Source organism: Vigna unguiculata, chromosome 10 (assembly GCF_037176805.1).
Source record: "Vigna unguiculata cultivar grain cowpea cultivar isolate G323 ecotype 2 chromosome 10, ASM3717680v1, whole genome shotgun sequence".
NCBI classification, from domain to species: domain Eukaryota; kingdom Viridiplantae; phylum Streptophyta; class Magnoliopsida; order Fabales; family Fabaceae; genus Vigna; species Vigna unguiculata.
In genome coordinates, this window is record NC_140801.1 from 52475250 (window position 1) to 52486828 (window position 11579).

General features: G+C 28.4%; 1 protein-coding gene across 3 annotated transcripts; it reads right to left on the minus strand.

Annotated features, from left to right (window-relative positions):
* Positions 1–6457: 6457 nt before the first annotated feature.
* LOC114165901 (uncharacterized) lies at positions 6458–10697 on the minus strand. Of its 3 annotated transcripts, none has more exons than XM_028050528.2 (9): positions 10383–10695; positions 10035–10111; positions 8501–8729; positions 8232–8386; positions 8110–8155; positions 7937–8028; positions 7721–7817; positions 7102–7158; positions 6458–6984 (listed from the first exon to the last, which is right to left on the minus strand). In XM_028050528.2, exons 1-9 carry the CDS (start codon positions 10524–10526, stop codon positions 6826–6828), a joined length of 1056 nt encoding a protein of 351 aa, XP_027906329.1. In that variant the 5' UTR covers positions 10527–10695; the 3' UTR covers positions 6458–6825. The 3 variants fall into 3 exon arrangements, with proteins under 3 accessions (XP_027906329.1, XP_027906331.1, XP_027906330.1); XM_028050530.2 differs by having other exon boundaries at positions 10035–10116; positions 10383–10693; XM_028050529.2 differs by lacking the exons at positions 7721–7817; positions 7937–8028 and having other exon boundaries at positions 10383–10697.
* Between the last annotated feature and the right edge of the window lie 882 nt (positions 10698–11579).

Genomic DNA, 11579 nt, shown 5'->3' on the forward strand with positions numbered 1-11579 from the left:
TCTATATTTTCTTTTCATTTATTTAAATTTTATTTAACAAATATCATAAATTGAATATTGATATAATATGTGTTCTAATTATTAATAAATATTTACATATTAGATTTAAAAGCATTATAATGTTACGGTGATTAAAATAATTTGACATAATAATTTAAAAACTAATTTAATATTGAAACAAATCTCATAAATAAAATTAATAAGGTGCAGTAAACCTTTTTTAATAAATCCAATACAAAGTTTGTAACTAAAAAATAACGAATAAATTAAATCAAAATATAAATATTGATTCGAATAATAATAATGTTAAATAATATTAATATTATTAATATTAGTAGTTAAAAAAGTTAATATTAAAGAAATAAATTAAAAAGAGATATTAATAATAATAACTAATGGAGAGGAAATATGAATGGACTTTTAAACTTTTTGTTAATATATATATATATATATATATATATATATATATATATATATATATGATTAAAATAATTTAAGCCTTCATTAAATCCTAATCATATTAAAATTAACCTATAAATAAAAGTAATAAAGTATAATAAATTCTTTTAATTTTTGACAAATACCAATTCAAAATTGGTAATATTATAATCAAATGAATAATTTAAAATAAAATATATTTATTGATTCAAATAATAAACATAATTATAATAAATAGTATTTTTAATTAATAATTATAGTAAATGTTTGAATATAATATAAATATTTATTAAAATAATAATACTTTGATGATGATAATAATACTCTGAAAGATAGTATTTGTATATAGAGGCAAATTTTTATACATTGATGATAATTAATTAAGAAAAACTATATTCAGTATTAGCAAGTAAGTAAAATTAAAATTAGAATGCTTCATATATCAAAGACAATTGTTTAAAATAAAAGAATCTATATATTTTATTTTTTTGGTAAAAGAAATAGGTATTTTAGTTATGAATAAACTCGTAGATAAAATATTGACATGAATGTTTACAACAAAAACATATTCTTACATATTATATTTAAAAACAAAATGTTATGGTTTCTCCATAGTTAAAACAATTTGATATCACCATGAATAATTAATTTAACATTGAATTAAATCTTGTAAGTACAAATATAATAAACTCTGTAGCAACTAATGGGTGGCAATAAAATTAATAAGTTAACACAAAATATAATTATTGATTCAAATAATAATAATTTTAAATAATATTATCATTGTTAATATTATTGAGATTAATAGTTCAATGAAAAAGTTAAATTAAAATATATAATGATGGATTACGAATAATGTTTGAACAAAATATATATAATCATTGATTAAATAATAATAATAATAATAATAATGAGAAAAAATTGTGAATGAACTTCTGGATTTTTTGTTCAGAAGTAAAATATTGATCAAAACAATTTCACGTAATTTAAAAAATAAAATAATTTTAAAACTATCTTAATAAATTAAAAAAATAAAATGTAATAAATTATTCCCGTTCTCAATAAATATCAATTCAAAAATATTGAGTAATAGTCAAAACGAATAATTTTAAATAAAATACATTATTAAATTAAATAATATAATAATAATATAAAATATACCTCAATTATATTTAGTGTGCTAAAAATATTATTAATACCAAAATCATTATTGTTATCATTATTCATATTATATTATTATTATTATTATTAATATAATTATTATATATTACAATTATGATAATTATTTTACTTTTTATTACAATGATAATAATAATAATTATTATTATTATTATAGTCATTATTATAATAATATGTTATTATCATTATTTTACAAAATATTATTATTACATAATATTATTTTTATAATTATTATTAAATATTATTATAATATTACAATTATTACTGTTTTTATAATAATAATAATAATAATAATTATTATTATTATATTCTTATTATATGTAACATTCCAATTTTAGCATCTTAAAATTGATAAAATAAGATGTTTCATCTTAGTGTATAAAGTATATCAATATAATTTTATAAAAGATAGACTATATAAATATATCCATTATACAAACTAACTAAAAAGTCAACAACTATAGCTCTAAACACAGACTAACCACTTACAACAGCTTTCCACTGAGACCTTCCACCAACATAAAAGATGACTCATCATCCTCTAGAGGTGTCTCTTACCCTATAACCACATTTGCTTCCACTAAATACGTGATCATTGCAATAAAAAAAAGACAAACAACACAGAAACACAAAAGAAGAGTAAACTAATTTACAAAAGAGATAATCATACATATTTATATTTAAATCACGCCAAATACTTATAAACATGTTATAAAATATAACTATGATATATATATATATATATATATATATATATATATATATATATATATATATATATATATATATATATATAATCACACAAGTAGTTGACACTAAACTCAATTATACGGATACATGCATCTCACACGCCTGCACTTGCGGATGGTTCCCAAACTTTGCGGAGTTTGGCCTCAAAGGGTTATTACCCAACCATCAACAAGGTAAATCATACATCAACTAGGAACTTCTACTACTTTTCATGACATAACTCATTCTATACCAACCAATAATGAATTCTTATGTCGATGCCTACACTAAAACCTCCATACAAATTTTTTCCTTGAAATTCTTTAAACATCATAACTTTGCATGCCCACACAACATTTCATACCAATTATCATCTTATATACCCACAATAGCATTTTTATCTCAATTTATAGCTATAAGGATTATATAATCCTGTTCAAGTATACACAGAACATCCAAAGTAACCAAAATAGCAAAAACAGGAAAACAGAGCAATTGGCGTTATACATGAAATATATCCAAACGGTAAAAACCATTTCTCTAACCACAAACTTCAAAAAAAAAGGTCCCACTGATCAAAATGATGATTCACGTATTAATTGTCAAAATTTTAACTTAATCTGATGATTAACAAAACGAGAATCTTTATTTTACCAATAAGATGTAGTATTGAAAACTAGGTAACGCTCAACGTCAATCAATTCGTAAAAACAAACGCTCAGAAAATTATTGGTCAAGATCCAATAACCATGGTTGAGATTTACACAAACTACAAGAAGGAGAAAAAGTTTGTTTACAAGAAAAAAAAAATGATACATACATCTAATTAGACAAAATTAATGCTTTGATTAAAGCATAAACTCCAACCTACATGCATGTTAATGGTTATATTGTAATTCTTTCATTGGAATTTCTTAATGGAAGAGAGAATACACACTCCACAAATTTTCTTTTTTTCCTTACGCTCTTTGTTGATTTTTTTAAAGAATATTAACTAATACTTTTTAGTATATGTTATTTATTTCCTAATTCATGTTTTAAACAATTTATTTTTATTTCAGTCAAAATAGAAGAAGAACAGTCAAGAATTAAAACTTTTCATAACCTTTAGCCTTTTTTTTTAGTTTTCCGGAAGATACTCCATCCCACTCATGCACTTGGAACGTAATTTTCGGAATCCTGTAATGGGGTGCAGAAAGAAAATCGATGGGAGCAGGAAGAAACATCCACTCGTTATTAAGACATAACTTTTGGGCCTGCAATGGAGACTAAATATTTATATTAGGCAGTTTCTTTCTGCGCCTCTTCATGCACCTCATATAAACAAACTTTCCATTTTTTTTATGTTATACAATTCAGAAATGAAAAAAGAATTTCATTTATTTTTTATGAAATTTAATTTGAAATTTTCTTAAAGGAAAGCGCTACTTTCAGATTATAACCAATCCAAAATTGTGACTTTATTTTCTTTTAGTAGATAAGTATCTTAAGTTTTTATTGGATTATAATAAATTATTATTTTAGTATTAAATTTTGTATTTTAAAGGGGGTATTTTAAAGAAAAATATTTTTTTTTTTCAAAAAGTAATATAAGAGAAATGACTTAATCTTTTAATGTTGAAAGGTTGAAAAAATATTCGTAGAGTTTTATATTAATTCAACAAAATGTTTTCAGATAGAATAATATTCGATAAGTCAAAAAATAAGATTATAAGAGTTTTAATATCTAATTTATATTAAATACAATTTCAAAATTATTATTAATAATTATCCAAATTTAAAGAACTTATTAATTATGTTTTAATTAAATCAATATTTGACAAGTACACTAAGGTCAAATACCATTTTACTCATTGACTTGAAACAAAATTATTATCAAACAAATTTTTAAGAGAACAGAGAGCTAACAAATAAATTGACTTGGTCTTTACTACTTTTCGGTCAAAAATTGATTCCTCAAACAAATTTGGTTGGTAACAAATAAGATCAATAAAGGTAACTTTCCATGACCAAAATTCCACTCCCTTTAGGGCACCGCCGTTTAACGGCATTGCAATTTAATTAATAAAAGAGAGAATTTGATTTTTCTAAGACACTAATCAATTAAATTCCAAATCTATTAATCAATTAATCAAGAAGAAAAAACATCAGTATTCTACAACAAAGTTTCAGCCTGCAAATTCAAAGGAAGGAAAAAAAAAAGGGAAAACGCACATCACATAAGGAACATTACTAATATTATATAATCTAAAACAAACAGGTTACAATGGAATGGTAGTTAGGATTTATTAATTTGGCTGTCCAATTCCGTAGTAAATCAACAAAAATCAACCATTTATGTAATCTATTAACTTCTCTTTTACCTATTTATTGGCGGAGGTTGCAGGGTTTCCGATGGTGGCGTTTCTAGTTCCGTGCTCTCTTCTGTAAATTCAAACTAAATAGCCATTAAGTTATAATGCAATTCCGTATATATTGAATTACTTGAAAGTTTTGGTCCATTTAGTCTTGAAATCGTTTGGTCCATTTAGTCTTGAAATCGTTTGGCCCATTTAGTCTGATATATATATTTATTTTAAAAGTATAACAAATTTTTAAAATTTTAGCATACATTATTCTGATTGATATTTAATTATTCTGTAAATAAAATAATTTAAATATGTTTTGATATATAAATATAGAATGTATGACAAGACTCTACCAAACTTTAGAGTAGGTTGAAGTGATATATTGCATGCAGAATGAAATGCTATAGACATACCTTTGAAATCAATTGTCCTGGCCATTGTTAGCGGCCGCCACCGCATCTTTCTTGATCTTCCCCACCGCATCTTTCGTGATCTCCTTTACCGCCTCTTCCATGACCTCCGCCGTACCAGGTTATCTTCCTGGCCGATCCACCTCTTACATGCATACTTATACATAACCCGCCAAAAGCCCTGGCAGGAACGCTCCCACCATGATGAAGCGCTTCCATTCACTTTGTTTTCAATGCTACGCAGAGTTGTATCAGTTCGCAGCTCTTATAAGCCAACGAACCCAGACTCTGATTCAACAAGCTAATACCTATATTTTTTTCATTTATTTAAAATTTATTAATAAATATCATAAATTGAATATTGATATAATATTTTTTTAATTATTGATAAATATTTACATATTATATTTAAAAGCATTATAATGTTATATCATAACTTAAAAACTATAATTTAATAGTGAAACAAATCTTATAAATAAGATTAATAAGGTGCAGTAAACCTTTTTTACTAAATCCAATACAAACTTTATGACTAAAAAGTAACGAATAAGTTAAATCAAAATATAAATATGGATTCAAATAAATTATAAATGAGTATCTAATTTACAAAGTCCTAATGTATTAAAAAAATATTTGAATAATGATTAATTTTAGTGACAATAAATAATTAATCACTCTGATCTTATACACAAATGTATAATTTCAAAAATTTAAATTACACTTTCATTCATCATATGAATTGGGTGCAAGCTTTCTCCAGTCCCATAAATTTCTATCTCTTTCTCTATTTCTGAGATGTTGCTATTCCCACTCCGAAATTTAGAAACTAAACATCAACAAAAATAGTTTTATTATAAATTGGTTTCGAAATTAGTCATTAACATTATCTAAGATTTTTTTCAAAATAATTGGTCTCTACATAGGATTTGGTCTCAACATATTTTTAAGATTAGTCATTATTTAAAAGTTTTTCTTTACAATAAATTATATTTTTTTATATTAAAAATTATGTTTTTAAGAATTATTATACACTCTCAATATTCATATATCATATCACGTATCTAATTCTATTATTTTCAAAATAAATGTATCGACATACATATACAACATGTATCCGATAGATATATCATATCTATGCATTATAACCTATAATAAAATTGTAAAAAACTTCTCTATTTTAAAAACAAAAACACAGGTTACATTTGTGGACGAAACTATATCAACTCTATACATTCGTAAACCAAATTTATCGTTTACAATATATTTTACCTGACCGAAACAAAATTAATTTTATTTTTTTTTCCTCTTAAATCATTGATATTGTTTTAAAATACCTTAGTCAAATCCTGGATGTAATTAAAAAACCTTGGAACTGATTTTCAATATAAGTCGGCACCCACTCCCTTGGCAAATTAGTTCACCAAGTAAGCTTTTTAGTGTCATAGGCCCTTTGGCACAACTGCCAATTAAAATGAAAAGACTAACACCACGATAAAGAGGAATATTTACATTTATGACTACATTGATAATGTATTATTACATATTTGCATGTGCCTCTAGCCTCTAACCTCTCTTTTACTGGTGTGAAACGAACTAAAACGCATGGGTTTGCGCTTAACTCTTGGATTCAAAGTCGACAGAAAAAATTGAGGGTGTGATAATTAAATATATAAATCATATATCACGACCATGCCATCTGCCAGGGAAGCAGATATAATTGATTATGTAGCAGCATTCGTTACGTTTAGACATGGAGATGAATTTGTATTGAGGGCGCTGTGTGAAAAAGTATTGAGATTTCTTAGCCTGTGTGCTCGAGGATGCTGGATGATTACCAAAACATCACTTTTTGAACTTTCGACATGAGAAGCAGAAGTTGGCTACACAGACAGAAATGAACTACTTCAGTTTACTGAAAGATTAAAAAAATAAATAATACCGAAAGCTTATATGAATTTGTGGGACGATAGTTAAGAATGCAAGTTTGTAACACTTACCACTCCAATGTGCCATTCATGGCTTCTAAATTCTTTAAATGTTACCGCATCCATTTCCTGAACCAAGGTGCTTAGAGTGCTCAGAAAACAGAATAGTATTCTGTAAGTACATAAACACTAGACTAATTATTTAATTATCTTATTTGCATATGCGAATGAACTCTAGATATGTTTTTTTTTATTCGGGGAAGAAAACTAAGAAAATGAATTTTTTGTTAGATAGAAAATAAAAATAGAAAAGAGAAAAAAGAAACTTTTGCTTTTGTTTGATTGTGAGGATGGAAGAGGATAAAATAAAAATAGGATATTTGGCTGGAGAGAAGGAAGAGAAAACCAGTTTAAAAAATAAATAGTCGACATTCAATAATTTATCTAATATGAAGCAAGCATAGTCTTTCCTTTAGATCAAATTTCAAACTTCTCTCTTCTCTCTTCTCTCTCATTCTTTTTTACCCAACCTTACGTAGGTAACACACTAAACTTATCTAAATGACAAATAGGAGCTCCAATCCTAAAGCAGGGCTAGACTATAAACGTAATTTGCAACTGATTTATTGCTACTGTACTTCACTGTCTGTCCTTTGGGATCTTGATCCACTAGTGAAGAAGGAAAACTTACAATACTATAGATGGGAGGAACCAGAGTATCGCCTTTACACTTAGTGATAGGCATGACAGAGAAGTTTGGTGCCAAATCATGTGACCTAAAAATCCATCTGTATGTAAAGGATAGATTAATAGCTATTGAAGAATAGAAAAAATGATCATGTACTTGGATAAATTTTATAAAGTTCGACAGTTCAGGGAACATGCACTGGAAAACAGATATGCATACCCAATGTACATAAAGATGCAGAATTGTGCCCATTCCCTGAGCAATAAACGAAGCCAGTAATTCTCGGAAGAGTCATTCATGTTCATATATATCTAAAATTGATGAGATTGTCAAAGTTAGATATTTATATATATAACAGTGTAAGTTTATAAAGAGAAACCCAAGAATAATACCACAGTTTCTGCTGTAGCTACTATCTGCATTGCACCCTGAAATTTCCTGCACGATGGAAAATATGTCAACAATTAATATGAATTATTGTACGCATGGGAAGAGATTACAATGTGGAACTTACTTGAATATTGTGTACTTTTTATACACGGCATCATACATTTGTTGAATATCCTCGTTTTCTATGAGGCTCAATTGTTCTCGCAACACTACTAGGTTTTGGGATATATGGTGGAATATTATATAGAAGGTAAAGAAGTAATTTAATAGCAAAAGAACCTGCACATTTGGTCAAATTATGAATTAGCATCAAAGAATCATGCATACTTCTTATAAATCACAAATATAGATGTTTTACCAATTACACAGCATTATATTAGACCAGAAACTTACAGAGAAGTATGGCACACAAGCCTTGTACCCAATCAGAGTCAAGTAAAAGATACACGCAAGCGTGGCAGTTGACCGGCGTTCATGTAGAGAAAGGCGCTCACACAAGATGCAGTAACCATGAGAAATGAGCAAAAAGCAGACAAAAGCAGCTGTCTGAAATAGCACCCCCGTTACATACACCCCAAATGACATCCACAAAGAGCAGGCCTGAAAATTGAAGCAAGAATACCTGCAAGAATTGTGTCATGAGATCCAATGAAGTAAACTTTGCTTACAACAACCATACACAACTTCACATTTCTATACCGTGTTGTCAAACAAACTTCAAAGCCTGCCATGCATTGTCCGGTCTCACATTAAAAATGTACGTGTGAAAACTCTAGACAGTAATGAAAAAAAAAATAAAAGAACACCAGTAGAAGCATTCTGTATATTATCAATTACAAGTAGCATTGTATAGATGGCCAAGCATAACTCTCACTGTCTGATACGGAGAACTAATAATTACTAACAAACTAACTGCAAAATAACAGAGGAAAAATTACAAACTATTTACTAAGCTAAACCGTAGAGCTAAGCAATACGTATGTTAACAGTAGGTAGAATGTCAGTTTTGATACATGGTATAAGGGCAAGAAAACATGTGAAAATGGTTAATCAAGGTTACATTTGGTAGCTTCTCTGTTGTCGCAGAAACTATGTCCCAAACACGCTGTGTAAAATTTATATACTCAGAGGACATCATAAACCATCCTTCTGAAATTGAACTGCTTTATGATGTATGTAATTGATTCTTCAACACAAACGAGATTCTCCATTATAGACGACAACCCCACGCATATATTTCAAAATTGGGGTTAATTTGAGGTGCCTGCTGGTCATAAACTTTGTACAGGACCAATCCGCAGCGCTTATATGTAAAAGAAGCAAAAGAATATGATGTATACGCATTCCGAAAATTTTCAACCAATACAGAGTTGTTCTTGTACATGAGAAGATTTTGCAAGACTCGTTTCTAATGTATCTGAATTTAGAACAATTATTTGCCTTTTTTTTCCATCGTCACTGACAAATACTCTATCAATATATAGTCATGCTTAGAACAAATAAGGCTATATTACTCAGCGATCTTGTCTGACTAGTATTCTGAAAGCAGAGTACGCTTCCATAGAATCCGATATGTTGGAAATTAAATTATTAAAAACCCAACTGTAAAATGAAATCAAAGGTGGGTGAAAAAGTAGAAAGATGAATCTTAGGTATTAAGGTTTTGATTTCCATTCAAATGTTGAAGTTTTTTATTCTCAAATATAGAATGTTTTACTCTTGTAGATTGAAGTTCCTCGTCTTTCCTCCAATCACAATCTTATTTTGCCTCCTTACTAGTTAGCTATTTCAGAGGCAGAGAATGACCTACTCTTTCCAGACAAACCACACTTGGTTTACAACCAAAACAAAAATATACAACGCTAGAAACCAATTGCAACACTAAAAAAAACAAAAAGAACAAGATCAAACAAAGTGCAAAACCTACCAGAAGAGGAAGGACAGCATGAGCTGCAATGCTTTAATCAACGGAACCGAAGCAAGTGTCCACTGCAAATTATTCCACTGCTCTAACAGAAACAACATCACAAAACAAAGCTGTTACGCAACCAAAATATAACCACCTTTAAAACACTAACTTATTCAAAACTCAAGTCAACAGTACTACGAACACAATTAATTATCATAGAGCTTCCAATTAAAATCACATACTAATAAAGTAAAACTTCCTCATCCACTTCACTCAGACAACAATAAATAATTATGTTATCAAAAATTCATTTAATTAAAAGATCAAACTCGAACAACGATAACAAAACATCGCTTAACGTGAAACCTGCGTGTGGCGCGTTTTGTAGGTGTAAACGGTCCAAGAGCAAGCAGCGACGAACCAGATCGACAGGAACATCAAGTACAGCCACGGCAGCGAGCGATACGAGTCATCCACTCCCAAATCGTAACCGTCGACGGACGTCACCATTTCGTTGCCGGAAAACGATACACCTTGCTCCGCCGGCGACTTCTGTTTCCGTTTTAACTGTTTTATTCTGTGCCGTCGTCGCGTTGGGCTGGATTATGCAGTTGTACTTCACCTCACACCATGCGCATTTTTATACGCTGGAGCGTTGCACACGTCTCAAACGTGGCCTATGCTTTAAACGAGTCAAAACCATAGTTCATTTTTTTTTTTCATAAATGTTTAACCAACAAACTTTGCTTTATTTTCGATTACGATAACCAATCTATTAAACACGATTAATAAATATATTTATATTATTTATATATTTATAAGATAATTGAAATAAAATAAAATAAAGCATGGGAGAAATTGAATTAATTAAAGGGTGCAATTTGGATTTTGTGTTTTTGTATTAAAATGCAAAGTTGATGTGCCGGTTTTTTTGGGGAAAGAGAGTTGGTGGGTGTAACTGTATTTGGTGAGAGCATCTCATTAAAAGATTTTCCATACAAACAAACATAAAATTATTGTTTCTTATTTTGGTGAATTGTTTATGAATTGGTAAAGAGAGAGAAGGATATGATAGGATTTGTTCAAAAATTGTCTCAACATTTGTCATAATTAAGCGCTTCGAAAGGACATGAAGAGCACTTACAAGTTACAACCCTCTTTTTCAATTCAGTTAAAAAAACATTAACATATAATAACACAAATAATAAAAGGACAAAACATACCAAATCAATATAGGAAGTGATGCGTTTTACCAACTAATTTGCAAATTTTAAGCAAGGAGGTTTGACTTTTGAACAGAACAAGATTCTTCACACAAAATATCTGATGGAGTTTTTTAAGGGATTGAAAAAGATATTTTTTAATGATGATAACAATTTTACTTTTTGTTGTTATCGTACACAATAGTCTCACATCGCGTAAAAGCTTAAAAACTTAGATTTAAAGTAAGGATGTCAAAACCGGTTAGTCTCGCTAGTCTGTCAAGAAAAGGGCAGGCCGGGTTGGAATTTTCAATCCGTCAACCCACTGTAACCCAGCCCGCCAAGCTCACCCGTTTAGCGA